General features: G+C 32.5%; 3 protein-coding genes across 3 annotated transcripts; 2 read left to right on the top strand and 1 right to left on the bottom strand.

Annotated features, from left to right (window-relative positions):
- The first annotated feature begins 1,772 nt into the window (after positions 1-1,772).
- HELRODRAFT_109555 (hypothetical protein) lies at positions 1,773-11,783 on the top strand. Its single transcript, XM_009014073.1, has 15 exons — positions 1,773-1,866; positions 3,920-4,020; positions 4,125-4,196; positions 4,451-4,579; positions 4,695-4,738; positions 5,012-5,144; positions 6,124-6,170; positions 6,301-6,364; positions 6,777-6,865; positions 7,511-7,581; positions 7,811-7,905; positions 8,375-8,473; positions 8,721-8,868; positions 9,140-9,260; positions 9,397-11,783. The coding sequence occupies exons 1-15, from the start codon at positions 1,854-1,856 to the stop codon at positions 9,401-9,403; spliced, it is 1,233 nt and encodes a 410-aa protein (XP_009012321.1). The 5' UTR covers positions 1,773-1,853; the 3' UTR covers positions 9,404-11,783.
- Positions 11,784-16,472: 4,689 nt separating this feature from the next.
- On the top strand, positions 16,473-19,258 carry HELRODRAFT_168191 (hypothetical protein; the record flags this gene model as incomplete). The annotated part of the gene is made up of 7 exons (XM_009014074.1): positions 16,473-16,603; positions 16,699-16,772; positions 16,920-16,984; positions 17,560-17,656; positions 17,776-17,913; positions 18,317-18,469; positions 19,125-19,258. 7 exons carry the CDS (start codon positions 16,473-16,475, stop codon positions 19,256-19,258), a joined length of 792 nt encoding a protein of 263 aa, XP_009012322.1.
- Positions 19,259-20,111: 853 nt separating this feature from the next.
- Positions 20,112-22,273, bottom strand: HELRODRAFT_168192 (hypothetical protein; the record flags this gene model as incomplete). The annotated part of the gene is made up of 5 exons (XM_009014075.1): positions 20,112-20,132; positions 21,029-21,098; positions 21,200-21,359; positions 21,724-22,133; positions 22,248-22,273. The coding sequence occupies 5 exons, from the start codon at positions 22,271-22,273 to the stop codon at positions 20,112-20,114; spliced, it is 687 nt and encodes a 228-aa protein (XP_009012323.1).
- Between the last annotated feature and the right edge of the window lie 426 nt (positions 22,274-22,699).

Consider the following 22,699-nt stretch of genomic DNA (forward strand, 5'->3'; position numbering starts at 1 on the left):
TTGCACAAATAATTTACAAGAGCAAAACATTTTTAATTTTAATTCATTCATAACCCAACGACCTTCCAATTCACAATGATTTCAGTTGTCTAGAAATGTTCGTAATGTTCAAGCACTTACCGTCACACTTGCAGTAGTTCAGTAGTTTACATAAAACAATTTTCAACTTTTTCTACAATACTTGCTAATGGTTGCTATCAATTGTTATAGATGTTCAATTAAATTTAAATGGACCCGATAGTAAGCAATCTAATATGCATGCAGATGTGCGTTTGAGCTCGGTTTCTAGGCAATGTAATTTAGTTAGTAATTTTGAAGTGTTAACTGGCTCAAATATCAAAAACAAAGCGATCAAACAACTCATCCCAATGAATCAACTATGCCACGTCAGTCAGAATTTTACAAATGTTTGAGTAAGTACTCTTGAAATTTGCTCAGATGTTCATACATCTCCCAACATATTTGCAAGTAAAAGGTGAAATTTTGTTGTTAATGAAAATAACGTTATTAAAAACTAACAATAATTTGCGCATCTTTAAAGATGGTATTAAAATGAAAAAAATTTGTTTCGAGTATTTTATAAATAAGGTAGCAAGAAATTGTACGTTGATAGTTAAGTTAGCACATCATGATGATAACCAAGACACCTTTCTTTGTTCAACGCATTTGAAACTTGGCACGATGTGACTATCACGCTGTCTTCTTCATTACGTATGATAATGGATTCCCACACACATACGTCTATGTTTTAATTAGATTATACTCTGGCATTCACTACCATTGTTGTTGTTGCTGTTTGCAATCAGTACGCATGAATGTATGTATCACTGACACAAACACACACTCCACGCACACACACACATTACACAAACACACACACACGCAACACACATACACACGCACAACACACACACACATCAATTTTACATAACATGTTAAAATGTTAATAATGAATCTGGATAAATTTATGTTCAGTGGATATATATTGCTATTATAGAATGGGTGGTTACTTTATAATGGCTGACTTTGACGTTTAGTTATGGTTACAAAGTAACTGATGTTATATTAATTAACTTGTATTTAGTTAATTGGTTAATTGTATGTTTTATCAGCTAGCTCGTATGAATCAATTAGTTGAATGTCATGTCAAACTATTTGTATGTGAGGATCAATTAATCAAATGTTGAATCAAACAGTCATCCTGTACCTTGAACGTATTTTTGGTTCGTTTTCGTTTTGAGGACAAATAAAATATTTTGTATTTCCATTTGTAAATAATTTGTATGTATCATTAAACTAAATAAATGTTGTATCAATTAATTTGCATTGAACAATAAACATAAAATCTTTTCATTTAAAATTTTATTTAAGAAGGATCAAGTTCTGAAGACGAAGAGGACTTGACGAACCCTCGCGAATGCAAACAGGTCTGTTTCATTAAAATTCTTCTCCTTCATCTACGTTTTATGTTGTAATTATTCAGTAAATAATTGAAAACTGCGAATATTTATTATTTACAACAAGACAATCATACGTACAAAGTTTTTAGAGTTGAATTAACCTTAATATTTTTTATTTTTACTTCAATTAAATTTTCAAACGCTGGTACTTGGAAAAAGAATTATAAATATAAACAATTTTATCCCATGTTCATTAATATTTTACAATAAGTTTTCTACTTCTTATCAACTTCTTATCAAAAACAAAATTTTTAAATATATCTTTTCTAAAAATCATTTTGCAATGAAAGACTTAGAAGGTTAACATTTCTGACACAGGCAAACCCCAACGGATTCAGTGATTTTTGTGTGAAAAACATCGAACACGCAACCAAAGGAAGAAATGAAATCAAGATGGCTGAAAGAGGTTTGTTCTCTCTCTCTTTCTCTCTCTCTCTCTGTCCTCTGCCTCTCTCTTTCTAAAATTTCGTTTTTTCTATCTTCCTTTATTGTTTCACTTATAAAAAAGATGTACAATGCAAGCATTCACACTGTTTTCACTTATTTTCCAGGTTAAAAATTAAAAGCTTATAGTTGTGGCCCATGATTTATAATAACGGTTGTCGGGAGTTACTACGGAAAACAAACTTCATCAAAGTATCATAAATACTAGAAATAAGAATAGTTACTAAATATGTCGTATACCATAGTCTCCCAACACTTACTGCATATTCAAGTTTGGGTCTGACTGAACCCTTGGTACAACTGCAAAAATGAAAATTTATTTAAATTACAATAATTTCTATTAATTAAGTCCAGAGTGCTAAGTGCTTTGTTGATTTGGTAGTCTCAGAAATATGATTTGTAAATTTTAATTTGTTATCAAATGAAACACACCAATCTATAATTTCTTTCTTACATTCTAACTGTTGTTATCAAAATTATAACCTTTACCCGTGTCTATGTTACCCTTTAGTTTCATGACTCCACACTTGTCTATTTTAATCTGAACTTTCCAATTATTACACCAATCTGCAGTTCTATCTAAACATCGTTGCCATCCAATCATATTCTCTTCTCTATTTAAAGATTTAAACATTTTAGCAGCATGTCCAAACAGATACAGATTTAAATAATTTCCATCACAATCCTTGAACATGTAATTAACATAAATTATTACAAGTACCGGGCTAGGAACGCAATGTAATGAAGTCAGGCAGTGACGTGATTGGTCATGATTATTCAAACTTGTCATATTAGGAATAATTTTAACACGGAGATATTGGTTCAAAGATAAAAATTGATGAAACGTATCTAAAGTAAACGAATTACTTTATAACACTATGCAACGAAATACAAAAAATGACCCAACACAACACAACATAACACACCACAACACAACTCAACACAACGCAAAACACAACACAACTCAGCAGCAGCAACAACAACAACAACAACAACAAAAACAACAACAACAACACAACAACACAACACAAAGCAGCACAACACATCCTTCTACACGTACGTACAACATGCATCCTATTTATCGATTAGTTCCTTTCTTAGCTAGGTTGCAAGTGACCATGTGAGGCTGCTTTTCCTATTATAAAATTATACATCATACGTGTTTATACATACATCATACATAATTATGACCCATAACTGCAGGAGATATTTTGTTGAGTATCTGCTTATTTCTTGCCGTTTCCCCATGGAGAGCTTGAAATGTTTGAAATGTTGTCCAATGCCTTTCGTTTGTCCGTTCGCAGGCCGTCGCTTGCTTTTAAAAGTGGTGCATTGTAAGGTCTGAAAATGATATGGAATAATTTTTATGAGGTAAATTTTTCATTTACCTTGAAATGTTATATCTAGGAACATAATTCTACTCAAATAATTTGTATTTTTTCAAAAACATTTCAAACTCTTATTTTAGTGTTAGTATTTACAATAATTACAAAATTTGATAAACAGCTGCGGATATAGCATACTGCATGCAATTTTAATTAGACTCGAGCCCAGACACCCGCACTTATAACTCGGCGTGAAGCGCTGCTGAATGAATACTGATACTGCAAGGACGTATTCACGTGGCTGGCAGGTCTAAAATTTCTACGCTAATCAAATAACGTCTGCTCGCTTCATACATCTAATTACATCTCTGTCTGCCTTACAATAAGTTCAATCAACCAGCCATCAACGAGGAGTGTTGGGTAGAATATGCGTCGCTGATAAAACTTTTTCAAATAAAATGAAACATCAAAATGAGAACAATTCATTTCATTTGTTGTTCATTGAAATACACATTAAATAAATAGTTAATTTGTTTCGATAAACATTAATAAACTTAAAAATTTTTTTTAGCTGGAAATGACATGATCGAAATATAAGCAACAACACCAACGCATTTGTTAATTTCTCAAATTATTCCACCATTAAATTTATACATACGTCACTAACTAAATTGTTCTTGTACACTATAGAGATGCCAGGCGTGCTGGCTTTGAGGAAGCTGTACGAAGACGAGAAGCCGCTGCAGGGAGCCAGGATCGTCTGCTGCACACACGTCAATGCGCAAACTGCCGTCAGTTGCTTCTATTTATTTATTATTAACCGAGCCGAATTTCTTTTAAATACTCAACCTTATTTGTGAAGACTCGTAAAATTTTATTGAGATATAAATTGCAGGTTGTCATTGAAACGTTGATTCAGCTTGGAGCCAAGGTTCGATGGGCATCGTGCAACATCTATTCAACGCAGGTCTGCCGTTACGTCGTTTCATTTCTACTTTTCTGTTGGCTGTTATTACATTGGTGGCAATTTGATCATTCATAGTTTCTTGTTTATTGGTTCAGTAGTTCTGCAAATACTGCTAGTAACAGAATGAATCTTTCTAAAACGTTTTCAACCCAACTAATCAAATAGATGGTTGTAATTAACTGTCAACTAATTAGCATCTTTTGTCGTTATAAATATAAAAATATGTTTTCGTTGAAAACCTGTCGTTGAACGAGCAGAACGAAGTAGCAGCAGCAGTTGCACACGCGGGAGTGAGTGTGTACGCCTGGAAGGGAATGCAAGAATCCGACTTCTGGTGGTGCATTGATCAATGCCTCGAACATGATAACTGGCATCCAAATCTAGTCGATTAGTCGTTCTGTTTTGTTGTTAAATTCATTTTGTGAATTCATTTTTTAAGTAGTTTAACAGTTTTTGATATAATCATTTGGAATAAAAAGTAAACTGCATGCCAAACAGATACTGGACGATGGCGGTGATGCAACTGACAGACTCTTGAATAGGTTCACACATTAATTTCTCATTTCTCGTTTTTGTTTCCATTTTTGTTTTTGTTTTTGTGCTCATTTTAACAACAATATAGACATTTTTTTTAAATTGAAAAATGTTACAAAACATTAATATTGTTAAAGCTAGTAAGTTTTAGAAAAATGAAATTTTTTATTTACTCACAGAAATTAAATTATTTATGAACGAATGAATGAATGTATTTTGTGCGCTGCTGAATAAATTTTTTAGACACAGTTCATGCATTAGACACCATCCTCACTTTGAAGGTTTCCGAGCGTGTTCAACGGTTTGAAGGGAGTCGTCGAGGAAGGCGTGTCGGGCATACATCGGCTGCATGTGCTCAACAAAAACGACAAGCTGCTCGCGCCAGCCATGAGGATCGATGACGCCGTCGTCAAAGTTACTAATTATTTTATTTTCATTTTTAAATTAAATTAAACTAAATTCTTTTTTTATTTAACAAAAATATTAAAATTAGTAAGCAAAAAGTTAAGAGTAAAAAACCGAGAGCTAGAAAATGTCTTTTTCATTAGGATGCTTACGTCTCAGTACAGCCATCGTAGGCCATAGCATCACGTCGTTCGTACTCGTTTAGCAGTGAGTATTTGATCATTGATTGATCGCTCTACGTCAGCAATTCATTTCATTGCAGACCGAGGAAGGCATTCTAATGATCTTTAGCTCTGTTTTCATTGTAAAACTTTTTCAGTTTCAGTTTTAATTACTATTTAAACATTCGCCGAGGCAGTTGGAACATATTTGAAATGAATTAATACAATGATATTTAAACAAGTTTTGCGGCATTTGTTTACATTTACCAGTTCATCTAATGTACGATATTTGCACTGCACTTTTAAATCCACTAATCGTTAAATTTTATTTAGTAAGAAGATGACATCTTGTGGCAATTTAGTACCTCTGAAAACATGCGCAACTGAATGTTTAACGACGCAATTTTCACACGAGTGATCGGCGATTATTTTTGCATGGCTCAGGCAGGCAGGCAGAACGTCTTATCTCCATCTAATTAGTCCGTCAATCAATCACACGTGCCGATGAGAACAGACGCAACTAATGAAAAATGACGCCCGTTCATCAAATAATTTTAAAGACTTACCACGACAAAGTATTTTGTAACAAACAGAATGACAAAAGATAACTCTAAAACAGAATAGATAAATTTTCAAATATTTTTAAAAATCTCAATAGTCTGAATGTGCACCTGGATTTTTTTTGCTATGGAAAGAGTGATCAGCCATGTTTCTGCACTGTTTATTTAGAAAAGTTTCTGATACTAGTACAACATATTTTGAGGCATGGTTGTATATAGTTATATATAATTATTATTTGTGTGATTTCATTTCATAACATTTCACAGTGCAAGTTCGACACGGTGTACTGCTGTCGTGAAACAGTTGTCGAAGTGTGAGCTGCTATCATCTACTTAATCTACTATATTTGTACATTCATATTTGATGATTTCTTAAAACATTCAACATCAGTCAAACACCGAGTTAATTGAATAATGAAATTCTCCTTGAAATAAAAAATGTAGATTGAAGAAAGCTGCTGATGTGATGTTTGCCGGCATGAAGGTGCTCATCTGCGGATACGGCGATGTTAGTAGGCGCCCAATCATTTTTGTAAACTATGCACTTTCAAAATTTAGCCATTTAAACGACATATATTAGACGGAATATTTGAAGTGTTTTCTGAGTTAAAAAAACTCTTCGTTGATAATAATGAAGCCTAGTTAATGCAACTTCATTTCTATTCATAGTCATGTCCTGCGTACGTGTGGCAACGATTGAAAAGATTTCCATTTATAACGAGAAGCAATTATCTTATCCTTAAATTTTAAGAAATTTAATTAAAGTTCTAAATATAGCCACTGAAATTTAAAATTTTGTCCTATAATATCAAAGGTGAGCAATTTAAAATACATTAAAGTTAACATTCCAATTATTTCTACGTTCAATTTAATTGATGCTGAAAATTCGATACATCATCTTGACTGGAAAATAATGTCAGGTTGGAAAGGGGTGCAGCTTATCGTTGAAATCATTGGGGGCGCAAGTCTTTGTAACTGAAGTTGATCCAATATGCGCATTACAAGCATGGTTGGTCGGTTGACTGTTTGTGGCTGGTTGGATGGTTTATGGCTGGTTGTTAGTGGTTGGTTGTTTGTTGGTTTGTAGTTGGTTTTTGTTTGCTCGGTTGTTGGTTTGTGGCTGGTTGGTTGTTCTTTGGTGGTTGGCTGATGGTTTGTGGTTGGATGGTTGTTGAAAGTTATTATAAGTTATCAAATTGTGTATATATTTCTAACAAGGCCAATAAATTTGCTTCGATTTAATATTCATGATTTGAACTGTTTTAAAATCACATTTTTCTAATCTCTTTACAATTATGGTTAGCAAGAAGGGGTAGATGTATAAATAATAGTAATTTTGATAAGTGTAACCAACTGTAACCAAATGATTTTATAAAATTAATTAGCGACAGATGAAATTGCTTAATAGCATTTTGTACTTGATATATTTTGTTTCGTGATTTAACATTTGAAAAAAATTCAGCATATACAATATTTTTCTTAATAATTTTCAAAATATAAAAATCATTTTCATGGAAATATAATGTAGAAGTTTTTATTACTCTAAAAAACAACCTTTATGCACATTTTTAAATGTTTAAATGTTTTTTGTGGTTTCTATATTAAGAAATAAATTTAAAAAAATATGAATAAAATAAATTTCATCATTTAAAAGCATGGAGGGTTACACGGTGGTTCAGTTGGAAGATGTCATTGACACTGTTGACTGCGTTATCACCTGTACAGGTTCATTGATGATGACCGCCGAAGTTCATTTGCCATAAAAATCCGTGTTCATTAGTTTTGTAGAATCTAAATAAATTTTCATCGACTAAAACCAACTTTGAAAAAATAATTATTTTAGATAATTGAATTGATAAATTACTCAATTGAATTGTAGTCACAAAAATTTAATTAAGAAATAATTTAATTAAATATGATTATTTAATAAAAAAATAAATGTTTCAAAAATGAGGTAATAAGCACGTGCTGTACGGAGAGCACTTCAACAGGATGAAGTCCGGATGCATCGTTTGCAACATGGGACATCCTTATATGGAAGTCGAAATTGTTCGTTGGCCTCTTGTTTTATTTTTTTCAAATACTTCTGATGATAAACTGCGTAATAAGTTTTTACAAAACAGGATTCGATCAAATGTAATTTGCTTCGTTCTAATAGAATGGGAAGCATGATTTTATTTTATTTATTTCTTTTATTATTATCATTATTTATTATTTATTTTATTCTATTTTATTTTATTTTTCATGTTAAAACATTTTTCTTTCTTCGTATTTTTCTTTATTTACTTATTTATTTAATTTTGTACTACTGCCATGCATGCTGTAACAGTTTCTGCGTCTGTCAGATCCTGATTTTTAAAGAATAATAATAAAAAAACGATAAGACATACTTGCAGTTATCATTGAATCGTAAGATCAGTCACACAGATGAAACTTTAAAAATTTAAAAATTCTTTGTTTAAAATAAAATGAATATTATGAAAAACATGAACTAAGTCTTCTCCCCCACTGAAAACAGAAGACCCTCAAATCGATCAACCTGACATGGCAGAAGGTGGCCTCCCTAGTAGACCACGTCATCTGGCCCGATGGAAAGTTCATTGTCCTCCTCTCTGAGGTTCACTTTTCTTTTTTTGTAATGGAACATTTTTTATATAAATTCTTCTATTAATTAATTTATCGAATACTTTTTCCTAGACTATTTTACAATGACCGTCGTTTCTGTCAAACATAATGATCATTGTTGAAATTTGTTTGTTATCTTGAGGAAATGTACGATTAGATAGAACGATAATAAGTACGACAATATGATAATTACGTCATCAATTAGATTAATAATAAACACGACACAATGACGGTTGAAGGGTCGCCTGGCTACATTGGGCAACTGCAAACTGCCTTCCCTCGTGGCATCGGTGACTGCCAGCACCCAAATCTTGGCACTAATTGAACTTTTCACCGCTCCGCCGAACCTTTACGAACATGATATCTACATTCTGCCTAAAAAAATGGGTTCGTCCTGTCTGTTTTAAAAAATACCGATTTTGTTACGATTAGTTCTGCACTGACTCATTTAAATAATGGAAAAATTCTATATTTTTACTTTCATTTTCTTTTTCATTTGTTTTATTAATTCATTTCTTTTCTAATGTTGGTGTTTTTATCAATACAATAATATATATATATATATATATATATATATATATAAATAAATAAATAAATAAATATATATATATATATATAAAAATATATAAAACGATACTGTCAATATAATGAACGTTAGATGAGCTGGTAGCAAGTTTGCACCTGTCCAAGTTCAACGCCCGCCTATCCGTGCTGACAGACGAGCAGAGCAAATATGTCGGCTTCGATAAGAAAGGCCCATTCAAAGTTAAAACATACAGGTTGCTTGCTATTTCGATAAATTACAGTCCAAAATTTTATTTGAGCGTGAAAAATTCCATCCATATTTTCAACCATTTGAATATTTTTTTCACAATGTCATATTATCTAGAGTTTCCTATTTTTAACATTTTGCAGATATTGAAGAGCGAGGTGCCACCAGAAAGATACATGATTGATGGAAGAAGTGATCGAATGTTCAAATGAAAAGAAAATTCAAAAGAAGACTTGTAGTGTAGATGTTACTTTAAAAGTTAATATGTTATTCATATCCTTTGAAATATTTTGTTTCGTTGTCGTCTCCTTCACAGTCAGCACATTTTTTGATTTTGTTCTTACCTCTTGTTTCAGTCCAACCCATTTTATTTCCTTTTTCCTATTGTTTTAAACCAATGTTTTTATCAACGCTGAATACATTATACACATACCATGTAAAGTTACACATATGCATATACATTAATAATAATAAAACTAATTAAACCATAACTCCCTGTATGATGACATATCTAGTAGTAAACATGCGTACGTGCGTTCCGCTACACGTAACAGTTTATTGGAAAGATTGGCTGAAAAAAATTTTTTATAGCTGGAGCTGACAATGGGTGGATGGATGGATAAATTGATGGATGGATGAATAGACGGAGGGATAAATGGATAAATTGATGGATGGATGGATAAATTGATGAATGAATGAATTTGTTCCTTTCAATGACTTCGAAACGAAACCTTATCGAACAAATTTTAAAAATTTTTGTAAAAAGAAATTGTCTAAAAGTAAATAGTTAGATCTTTTGAATATTTTAAACCAGGGGTGGACAAACTTTTTGCTGTGAGGGCCGCATTGAGAACTATTTTACCGTGGAAGGGCCTCATAGGTACTTCAAATAGCAAATCTTTTTGACCCGGGGAAGAATTAAGATTTGTGGATCTTTTTTTTGATCATAATGTCTGGCTGACGACCTTCTTTTTGGCGAAAAAGGCCTCGCGGGCCGCATGAAATAGCTTCGCGGGCCGCCCTTAATTTGCCCACCACCCCTGTTTTAAACTAACCAATTTTCAACATTTTAAATATGTTTGTATTAATTTTGTATGTGTATAAAAATAGTTTTGCGCTATAAATAGCATGATAAAAAAATTCATGCACACATTTGAACACAACACAACACACACACACACACACACACACACACACACACACACACACATGCATCACCTTCCACTTGCACGTCACGCGCATCCAGGCATCTAACAGCATTCATTGTTCATCACTGCCATTCATCTACTTTCTTGCAAACAGCATGCAGCGTGTGCTAAAAGACAGCAAACGCTATCCATCCACCCATCCATCCATCTATTCATTCATCTATCCATTTATGATTATTCGTCCATCAATCCATCGATCTATTCGTTTTTCCTCAGCTAAACTCCCTCATTTAGAACAGCCACAAATATTATTCCCTACTAAAAAAGATCAGCAAATCACTGGATATCTTAATTCTGTTGTATTATGATACTACACACAGAATATAAACACATATAACCCTAAGTATATCATCATGTATATCATTGTATGTAATTCGTCCATGGTTCATGTGGGATGCATTTAAAATATATTATCATATATATTATATTAATTATCCATCATTAAAAATGACCTCAAATAAAATAAAATAAACCTCGTAATTTTATTTATTCAGACGTCAATAATTGTGTTTCTTACATACACCAAACGTGGATATGTGCGGAATAATTTTGGATTAGGAGAGCAGTCGTTATTTATTAGAAATAGTGATCATATAAATTAAGAAGAGCAGGTGTATGTAAAATTTGGTGATTAAATGTTTGCCGAGTGCATGATATGAATGAATGCCTTTGTCTGTCTGTGTGCACGTCTGCTTCGTTGGTTGGTGCGTTTCGGATATTCATGTGTGTGTGTGTGTTTGTGTGTGTGTGTTTTTTCAATATGGATGCTGAAACACTGTGTCTAATGCATGTATTTTCGTGTGTATGTGTGTGTATGTGGATGGGCTTGTATGTATGTCTGTATATGTTTGCATGCTTCTCTGTATGCATGTAAATTTTGAGACATTCCACAATTGGATTGAAGTTGTTTGTTTGTAAAGTGTAGAAACAATTAGTTTGATGATCCCAACACTGCATCATTTTATTTCATCGCGAATACATTTTATAAAAGCACTTTATACATGGGTGTAGGTATGTTTTATATACATTTATATATAAATAATTTATATACATATAATGACATGTGTTATTTTCCGTTTTTAGAAAGTATTTATATTGAAATATAAACCGGTAAATGATAATTATTTTGTTTACAAGCTTCGTCAAATTATGTTTTGTTGAATTTTTCGTTCAATAGTTTGGATATTTTCTCACATCGTTGTTATTAGGCTTACAGATTGTGAGTGGTACGATAGGTAGCCTGCACTTAGTTTTAAATTATTTTATTCTCGTTTTTTTTTGTAATTTTTTATAAAAACATTGAAATAAATGTTTGACGTCAATTATTCAGCGATGTGTGAAATTATAAGAAAGTTATATTCAACAAAATTCTAAGAAGAAGGGATTAAATTGCTAGCGTTGGAGGGGAACCTTTTTCATTTCAATTACAGACTTTTCTAAAAATATACAGCGAGAGGTTTTTTGTGTACTATCTAATTCTATCACACAACAGCCTTTTTGGAATAGATTAACTAGCTTACCCACTTTTTTTATTTTAAATAACTGGGTGTTGACACTGTACCGAAATAAACAGTTGTTGTTGAGCTTGCATATACAAATCTATTTGTAAACAAACTTCGAGCAACAACGTGAGCAACAAGGGTCAAATGTTCCAACTTTCACCTCACAGTAGCTGTTCAACAAGTGTAATGCACATTTACAATATTAAAAAGAATGCTATCTATCAAAAAATTTAATTAGGGCTTTTGAACCCATCTTTTTCAACTAAATTTTAATTACCAATTGTAATTTATGCTCGCTTAATAACTGACTAAATTTTGAGAAGAACAAAAACAGTTTGTTGAAAAGCCAGAATTAATTTTTTTTGTGGCGGTAATTTTTTTTCACGTAAGGTGTACTCGAAAATGTGGCCACACGAAATGGCGCACCCAAACTATTTATTGCTATTTATTGACCAGGCTGCCCTCCCACTTAAGAGATCGGCTTATTCTCTGTTGTGCTGTTGTGAGAAACTGAAAACAAGACTGTAAGAAGTGCAGGATATTAAAAGGTACATAGTAACTGCCTGCACCTAACAATGAAACACGAATTACGTAATTAGCAGTGCGTGCTGATTCAGCTGAACGGTCGTCAAGAAATTCGTATTCACATTAAAATGACTAACCCTTATCACAGAGTGCTCACATGTGTACAGACTACAGACACTTCACCTTTGAGAAAATTACTTATTTTAAAATGAAAATTTGAGAAACAGAATATTTGAATAAGATATTTTGCCAAAAATGGAATGATAAGTTCTTGTAGAATGTGTGCAGATGTTGACAGTGATGCTTTGTAGCAGGGCTGATGATGACCTGCAGAGCTGATAGAAGTTGTGCCGAAACATTCAAGCTATGCAAGCTCCATCAACCTGACCACTTCATCAAATACACTTATTTATTATTAACATCAATTTAATACACAATCTAGATTTCATCGATTAGCGTTGGTTAATTATTTAAATTCAATCTGTTGGTTAGACCAAAATCAAACAATAGATTAAAGTTGAAAAACAAATTTAAGTTTAACTCTTTTAAAAAAATCAACAACATTATCCAAGCAGCACAAGAAGCAGACAGTTTTAAATTTATATTAAAATCACTTTTACACGATGATCTGCACTTTCTTACGATTCGAACAGTTGAACGACCATGTCGCGAATGAAGAAATTATTAAAATATTGTGGATAGAGCTGTCAGGTAGCTTATAAAGCGCTCGCCATGTGATTCACACACACAACACACATTCACCTAACACACACACACACACACACACACACACACACACACACACACACACACACACACACACACACACACACACACACAAACCCAACGCACCTGCATTGCACATTCATTTGTTTACCTGGATAAAGGCCTCGATCCTATTGGTCCATTCAAACATCTGGCGTTCTGCCAGCTTTGTTGATAGAAGAGAACAACGGATCGTCAGATGCGTTATATTTAAGCATTCTTTGTTCTTCCTAGCACAGCACTGCACACCAACAAACACGTGTGCAACGATAAAACGTTAAAAAACAACTACGAACCATTCTAGATCATGATGCCGGTACAAAAACTGTGTAAGGTGATGATGCTATATAAATTTATAAACTTTATAAACGATGTACGCATGTATATAAACTTGTTTCATAAATAATTTGGGGTTGTTAAGTATATTTTCACTTCATATGCATTGTCTAAAAATTAAAAACAAAACTACAAAGAAGGCACGCACATGTATCCCAAAAACATTCATTCATACAAAAAGTAAAATTTATAAATAAAAAAAGAAAATAAATTAAAATTTATATTCAAACACGTAAACTCAAAATCACGATGTGTATAACGAATAAAATAAAAAAAGCCATTCGCCAACTACTGAGTTATCTTCTGTCCAACTGATTTATTTAAAAGATGTATATCATTATATACACTACTATACATACACTCATTTATAACACGATTTTCAACAGTGGCAAAGCTAGTTCTAACACACGTAAACATATACGCACATACATATACACACTTAGATCTGTATGTATGTATGTATGTATACGTGTGTGTTTGTGCGTGTTTGTGTGTGTTTGTTTGTGTGAATCAACCTTGAAATGTCTTATTATATAATGAGCAGGCGATAATATAATGAATCGCGAGAAGCGCCATCCTGTTAACTACTTCTTTGTTCGAATGACTAACAGATGATTGAATGAATGAATGAATGAATGAATGAATGAATGAGTGAGTGAGTGAGTGAGTGAGTGAGTGAGTAAGTGAACGAGCGAGCAAACGAACGAACGAACGAACGAATGAATGAATGAATAAATAAATGAATGAATGAATGAATGAATGAATGAATGAATGAATGAATGAATGAATGAATGAATGAATGAATAAACAAACGATACAAACGAAAGAATGAATGATCACTGGGATGAACGAATGAAATATTGATTATTACTTTCCCTTTGTTCTTTATTTATTTACCGCTTCAAGCGATACAAATATTTTTAACTGGGCGTTATTTAGTGATGATTTACTACTACAGAAGCAAGTTCAAGTTGCTTCTGTTACGTAATAAATAACGATTGAATTTTGGTCTTCTAAAAAATATTCCAATTAAATTTACTCACTCTACTCCAAGGTTATTTCCATTTAATTTTATATTTATTATCGTATGCTTTGTTTGTCTATAAATAAGAGATTGGCTGGGCATAAAATTTGAAGTTTCCATTTTTAACTCTTCGGAAAATAAAACTAATTTTATTTGTTGCTTATCATCTAATAACTAACTGATAGATGGCAACCAGCATTGCTTCGCTTAAGTCAATGACCATTTATTTTTTGATAGCTCAACGAGTAGAGGTGCCATAACTGTCGAGTGTGTCTTTTAACAGGATCCAGGAAAGAATAAATGCACAGGGAATTCAAATGCAAAGCGCGCGCAAACACTATCATCTGTTTATGTTTAAGTAATGATTTATTCCACACATTATTTAGGGTATGGCAATCAAAAGGTATTGCTGAATGTTACCTAGATGAAGTTGTATTCATTTTGGTTGTATGTTATATTTCATTAACTTATTCGTATAGAAATATTCGTTTGTTCCATTTCTTAGAATCAAAATTTATTTTAAAACATACGTATTTTAAGTACTTTTAATTAAAAGGAACGTTCGTGTTTACTGTATGTATTGTAAATATTTGAAGAAGTTGAATTTGACAAAATTTGAAATTAAATGATGAAAAATAATTGTTTATAAAAGCATCAAATGTGGTTGAATTTTGAGAAATCTTTTCAAAACGCGTCAAATTGGTTATATATTTTGATTATATGCACTTTATTTTCGAAAGAAAAAAAATGATTTTACCACACTATATAACAGTTTCAGTAGTACATACGAAAATAATCTGTACAAATGTTTCAATTCAGGCATAAATACATCGAATGAATCCGTAAATATTTCTGTCAGATATGTAAAGAATGTTTAAAATAAATGTTTCTACAGATGATTAAAAATTATATACTTAGATTACAAAATAAGATGTCGGTCGCTAATAATTCGATGTCGTTTTGTTTGAAACGTCAAATAGAAAAAAGATAAACAATAATAGACACAATAATGAAATGAAAAGCCACTTTATTGCAAAGCGTTAACTACATGGATTGGTTGTGGATGAGTAGAATAACACCAGAAATGATTTAAAATTATTTGGGATTTTGTGTTTCGGCTGGTTGTATAGGCATTTTCATGCTGCTTCAAACCACAAGCTTGTTTGCCGTTGCAACAGGTTTTTGACATACCTATTTTTAATAAAAAAAAGTAAAATTCTTTGAATTACGTAATTATTTCATCGTTAAAACATACAACGAAGAAAAAATTTGAGTTTTTTTTTCATTAACAGACGTTCATAGTTACATTGGTTGCACATGATATCTGATTCTGCTACCTTGGTCAAGTCTGTGCTACAGTGCACTTCGTTTTGTGAACTCACTCCTCATCACATGATAGCTATAAAGGTCCTCTTTTGTCTTCTTCTATGTCATTTCAAATATTCATCTCAGTAATATGACATAATATGTAATAACCAGCATTCTTAATTTTAAATATAATGAAACCTCGTGAATGATGATGACGACGATGTAGAGGGCCGGCTTGTGTTTCTGCGTAAAAAGAGTGGAGTCAGCCGTGCCATCTATTGAATGCAATTATGTCTGCTCCAACGGTGGTTACTGTAGTGGTCTCAATGCGTTTTCTATTTATAGAGGCTTGCTATCTTTTCCTTACTAAGTTCTTTCAATCAATTATATTTATAGGAACCAATTTTTTTATAATTTTAACGATTTTTCCTAATTCATTGCTGTTCATTATTGAGTTTATTAGAATACTTTGTTCGTTTTAAATTATAGCAATAATTGAAATTTTTTACAGCGAAAACTCTACGAACGTACAAACTGTCATTGATTGGAAGATGACCCAACAACAAGAAAAAGATGGAGGGATGCAAGGCAACTCGATTCTCTGGCAGGGAGACAACACGTTGGAGGGCTGCTTCCATCTTTGTAGCGAGCATAACTTCTCTTATGTCAGCGTCATGGTCAGGTTCATCAACATTGTGCTTCATTTGAATTAAAAGTATTAATCAATAAATTTATGCAAGACAAAATTAAAATTAATAACGTGGACCTATTTTCGAGGTTTCTTGTCATTGTGCCATCAAAATTCATGTTTGCTTCCTTGGCATTTTCTGAAGTTGAAGCCTTTGATAGAGGTTTGTTTTGTTTTTTAATCAGATAAAAAAACTAATTTAATTTTGCATAAACACGAAACGAAAATACCTGGAATGTTTCAAACAAGTTGAAAGCAACGAAACCTTTTTAAATGAAAGTGCTCCACACCGCTGTTTCTATCACTGCAGCTACTGCCGAAGAAAACGTGAGAATGGAACTTTCGGGGAACGTGCTTCTTATAAAGTCTGCACAGGTTCACTGCTGCTCAAGCTTATTCCGTGTTATTCGATGAACCTGTGTATTGAGTTGTTGTTCATTTTGGGAATAACGTTATACAATGTTATACAGATGTTTGCAAAATATTCCGTATGAATTCATGTTCTGATGACAAAATATGATATTGAAAGGCTTGATAGAAAGGGGAACCAGGCTTGGATGTTTCAGCAAATTTGAATCGTTCACCTCTCTACACACGCCGGCAATCAAACTTCACTATTTGTTTCGAGTTTTGCTCTGATGAGGACACTGACTATGTGACAATGAATGTTAGCTACAAAATTTTCATAAGAGTTTAACTGTAATTTTGTTTCAGCTGTAATTTTGTTGTTCTTGAACATACTTTGTTTTAACAATAAGCTGGTTTTTAACAGAATTTTACGTTAGAATTTTTAAAATATGAACCACTAGGCTGATCAACATAATCACGGATTAAACATATTTACATAAACAATATTCACGAAACAAAATAGCAAGATCACTTGAAGATAGTTTTGCTCACAGACACATTCTATGTAGTTTTGAAAAATTTTATTCCATTGAAACGTTCAGAGTTTTCAGTGTCTCTGTGGCAACTCAATTAATTTGAAACATCACATTCCTTTCAGAAGATGTGGAAACATTTCAGATGACCTCTTGGTGTATGCAGGTCTGCTAATACTTCAACAGTTATTCTTTCTATTTTCAATTTTTGCTTTAAAGTAATAATAATTTTAATGACCTAACACGAATTTATATTAATTTTAATGACCTTACGTGAATTAATAGTGAAATCTGAAGTGGATATAAGTGGACAAAACTTGGAACATAATTTTTGTCCGAATGATGTTTCGTACTCGTCTGCTAATTATTGCGGCCTGGGAATTTGTGAACACGGTTGGAAAGGAGAATTTTGTAACGTTGGAGGTACTGAAAATATTAAAATAACAATATGCCTATATTTGAGAAAACTATTTAAAAACCGCGCTTGTCTAAAATTTGAATCAACTAAATATTTGAAAATAAAAACATGCAAGAAAATTATTTAATATTCAAGATTGTGCGGCTAATAATGGGCTCTGCGGAAATTTAAACTGCGAATTTGCCTTGGAGATGGGAGAGTAAAGGTGTGATTGCTTTTGTGACGGAGACCATTTAGTTTATGTTGAAGACCTAGGATGCGTTGAAAAAGGTTGAAATTTAATCAAAACTTTTCAGTGCATGTCAAAAAATATATCTTCAAATAATTAAAATTCTTATTTTTTTATTTAAGTTAATTAAATATTTAACTGATGTATAATTTTCAACTTAAAAATTTATAACTGAGCAGAAATCAAAACAGTGGCAGACAATACAGTTGGATTGAAAATTGGGTTAATTTTCTTTTTTGTGGTCTCAACACTTCTCAGTATTGTTCTCCTATCGCTGATTGCCTACATCTCGTACAAGACAATCAACAAGAGAAGAAGTCGCCTGAAAACAAGTTTGTACATCCAGCATTATTATTTGTTCCTCCTTGATTTCTAACTGCGCTATTTCCAACAATATATTAAATTTCATGTTGTTTACAATTTAGTCGATTTGAATGATGACTATGGTTAAAAAATTTCAAAATGCCACAACAATTCAATGAACTGAATAGATGTTTACAATTTTAAAGACCATGCTTATACACTGGCAGACTGCTGTCGATTAAAAATTTTTTTAGGATCCATATAAATCATCGATGATCGTTTTTCGTAAATTAAATTGTTTTAAAATTAGTTTGTTTGCAAAACTTACTTTCCGAATCAATCAGAAGTAGCTTCATTTTGAAGGTAAGTTTAAAAAATATTTCACTTGATAACGTACGAAGTACTTTTACATATTGATGATTAATTTTTTAAAAGATGAAGGACAACTCTGAACAACAAGCTGCTGTTACACCTCAACAAAAATTTTTTCCATCAACATTTGTTTCAAACTCACTTCATGTTTGATTTTTAGAAATAAATATTTAACTCCGTACGTTCTTCATATATCAGTTTTTCCTTCAATAAAATTTAATTTGTCGTCTGTTTATTTATTTTGTTTATTTATTTATCTGACGACTGAAATAAGTAATTTGAGCAAAACATGAGACCAACAACATTCAACAGACATTCACGATCGTCAGCCCTCAGGCAAGCAGCTTCACATGAACAGTTTCAATTTAGTTACAACGATTGTTGTATCAAACAAAATGCACATTCCGACAGCAAATACTCTGAACATCGTGAAGGCAACTTATTAACAGCAAAAAATTATTTTTTAAACAAACTTTAAAATTTGGCATAATTAACTTCCTACCCGTTCTTTTTAAAATATAAAGTAAATACAATACAAAGTATTTTTGATGATATTTGAGTGCTAGCTTAGTACAAACATTTGGTAGAATTTTTATTTTTTTGTTGAATAAAAATAAAATCTCATTTTATTTAGTCAACTTAGGCTTACAAATGGAAACAGTCTGAACTGATATGTTGATGATCAGCAAAGTGCTTAAAAAATTATCTACAATGATGTTCTTTGCTGTGTTGAACAAACACGCACACGCACACTGCAAGTTAATTATTCAAATATTAAAAAAAATATTTAGTTGATAAGCAGATGCCGGGAAATGTTGTTGGCCAGTTGACCAGATGACCAGCTGAAGCGTTGTTGAAGTTTTCTGCAGGTCGGTTGTTTCCTCAGTAGCGCTGATGCAATTGCTCTGAATACTTCTTGACTTGCTAAACTGCTTTGTCTCAGCGAACCCATAAAGTATTTCCGCGTGTCAACCATGTGTTACAGACTTGTGTTTGAAAGCAGAATATTATCATATTGGCGTTTCTTTGTAGTTGTTGGTGGCGGTGGATTTAGTTGAAGTGGTGGTTGCATGCATAGTTTGAGGTGTCGTCGTTGTTGGTGTCACTAATAAGGAAGCTGCGTGGTTGTTGTTTCCAACTGCATTGGAGTACAAATGATTTCTTACGTTATTATTTTATTGAAATGTTTAAAACTAACAAGATAGTTATTTACCTAAAGTTTTCTAATTGTGTTGAAACAAATGTTTTAAAAAAATTTATTTAAAGAAAAATTATCTAAAAAATATAACTAGTTAAAACTCACAGTTCTGTAAAACAGTCCTAAAAATTTCAATGTTAAATTTTAATTCATCTCAATGAAATTTTAAATGAAATGAATTTTTCTTAAACAATTAGAAAAGTTTGAAAGAAGTAAAGCACGTGATTAACTTCAGTGCTGTAGATGAAAGAGACAGAACATTACAGACCAAATTAATAGAACAAACCCAGGAAAGCTACAACAACAATTATAATAGCATTAACAGTGAAACAAATGTTTCAACGCCAGTTATAAATGCAATTTGTTTCGTTGGTAAAAAGTTGTGTCATTGCAATGAAATTAAAATATAATAAATAAAAAGACACAAAAATATCTAAAAAAGCTGAAAATAAAAAGTTGACTGTTGAAATTGAAGAAGAATAATTGATTGACTAACGCTCTGTTTTCTTCCGTCTGGTTCGGTCCGAAATATTTGATGCTACCTGGATAATGGGATAAATGCGAACCTGTCACTTCTGCCTCTCTTTCCTATTTATTTGTTCTGCGCCGCTCTAACTTTTTGAGTGAGTTTTTCATTTGAAACGATTTTGTACAAATTTTTTGCAAACCTTTTTAACTTTCAACACATTTCGAAAAGTTTTTCCATATTTTTTTGCAATATTTTTCAAACTTAATTTAAGCATGAATTTTTAATTTTCAAATTGATTACCCGTTAAGGTTTGCAGTCTTTGCGAATTCTAAAATAAATATTTCTATATTTACACTTAGGAGACATTCACCTAGGCGATCAACCTGCCGCATCTAAGCCGGTTAAACTGCAAATGTGTTGTGTATGTAATGTATGCAGGCATGCATGTGTTTGAGTCTGCGTATGTTGGCATTGCATCTGTGTGTACGCAAGCATCCAAGTATAAACGCTTGTGTGCATCTTGTCGCATGAGACATCCATCCAGCTTACTGTTGTATCTCTACTGTAGATTTTAAAACAAATTATGTTTGATGAGCTATCACATAATTTATTGTATAAACTATAAATGTTTGTTCAACATTTATAAATGATAATTGATAATTTCTCATTAAAAGCATGTCTGATATGGATTTATTGATATAACTTGTGACACAAGCACACCGACCGTATCTGTTTTGCTTCCTCCTCCTCTTCTTCTTGCGATGTGTGCTCAGTAGCATGATGAAGATGACCAGCGAGAGACCGACCACGCACAGAACGCCAGCCATCATTGTGTACATGGTGTACGTGAAGAAGTTCGAAGATGAAACAGAATGCTGCTCTGCAATTTGTTCAACAACCTCAGTAACATTTAATATGAAAAAAAAATGTTAGTCATCAACTGTAACCTCAACTCAACAAAACAACTTGCAATTAATTGAACGGTGCAATAGTGTCATGGTTAAGGTGCCCAGGCACTGTCGTTGCAGTGACCCGGTTCGAACCTCTCATTCGCATACAATGTGTATCATGCGTTGGTTCACGTGTATTCACATGCCTTTGTTGTTAAGATTTTTAAGAAACACTAAAAACAATTTTGAATAAATAAATTTAAAATAAATTAAATTGTATGCTATATCCTAGTCGGTCTTGTTCAATGCCTACTTGGCTGCATAACAAGCCTTCCTATATTTTTTGACACAAACCTTTCTTCCTTCCTTCCAAACTTTCTTTATTTAACAACTCAATCATTTCAACCACCCAGAATATATACGATAAGAGCGGAAGGAAGACAACGTACGCACCTGCCGCGTCGAAAGTGACGATGTTGCTCACGTTGCTAACTTTCCCGTTAACAGAATGAGCATAAGCAAGAAATTGATACGTGGCACTCTTGGCGTATTCGGTCCAAAGAAAAAAAAATTGATTGGAGTTGAAGGTGCTGGCTAATTTGGACCATGCACCAGAGGAGCGGTAACAAATTGTCAGGTGGCTGATGAGTGATTTTGATTGGTCGTTAAATGACCACGTTATGTTCAAGCCAAGGCGTGTCTTGTAGACTGCTAGGTCACTTGGTGGCGGGAGCCTCAAATCTGCATTAACATTTTTTAAATTACTGAGTACGTAAAATATAAGCATATATAATAAAACAGTGTTTTAATAATATAATGGTGGTAGTGTGAACCAAACCCCTCAGTTACGAAACGTACGTTCAAATTAATTGCCTAACGTGAAACCAATAAATGGAGGTGGCATTGTTTTTGATTTTACAAAAAAGATCAAAGTATTCTAATAATATCAATCCGAGTTTGATTTTCAGAGAAACTCATTCAGGGCTTCCTTAATTGGGGCTGAAGTGCTAAGCCGGTTTGAGCATTTATTAACAGAATCACAATGTTTCTGATACCGTGTTATATAAATATCAGCAATAATAAATTAAAACATTTTAAAGCATGAAGGAGCGTAGGTTTGATATAAAATATTTTCTTCCTACCAGCACAATGATTTTCAGTTAAATTCTATTTTACATGCGTGTGAAGACTTCTTTGGAACGAGATACCTTCTCCAACAACATTAAAATTCATGCATGTTTACGCCTACGTACCGCCTCAGCTCAGCTTTATTCAATGCTTATAAAAATTTCAGCGTTTCCATTAACGTTAAATTTAGATAAGTTAAGAA

The sequence above is a fragment of the Helobdella robusta genome (assembly GCF_000326865.2).
Source record: "Helobdella robusta unplaced genomic scaffold HELROscaffold_13, whole genome shotgun sequence".
Classification (NCBI taxonomy): domain Eukaryota; kingdom Metazoa; phylum Annelida; class Clitellata; order Rhynchobdellida; family Glossiphoniidae; genus Helobdella; species Helobdella robusta.

Coding starts and splice junctions, on each gene's coding strand:
- HELRODRAFT_109555 (XM_009014073.1), top strand. Junction 4,021..4,124: donor ACGTCAATGCGCAAACTGCC/GTCAGTTGCTTC, acceptor TATAAATTGCAG/GTTGTCATTGAAACGTTGAT. Junction 8,474..8,720: donor TCATTGTCCTCCTCTCTGAG/GTTCACTTTTCT, acceptor TGACGGTTGAAG/GGTCGCCTGGCTACATTGGG.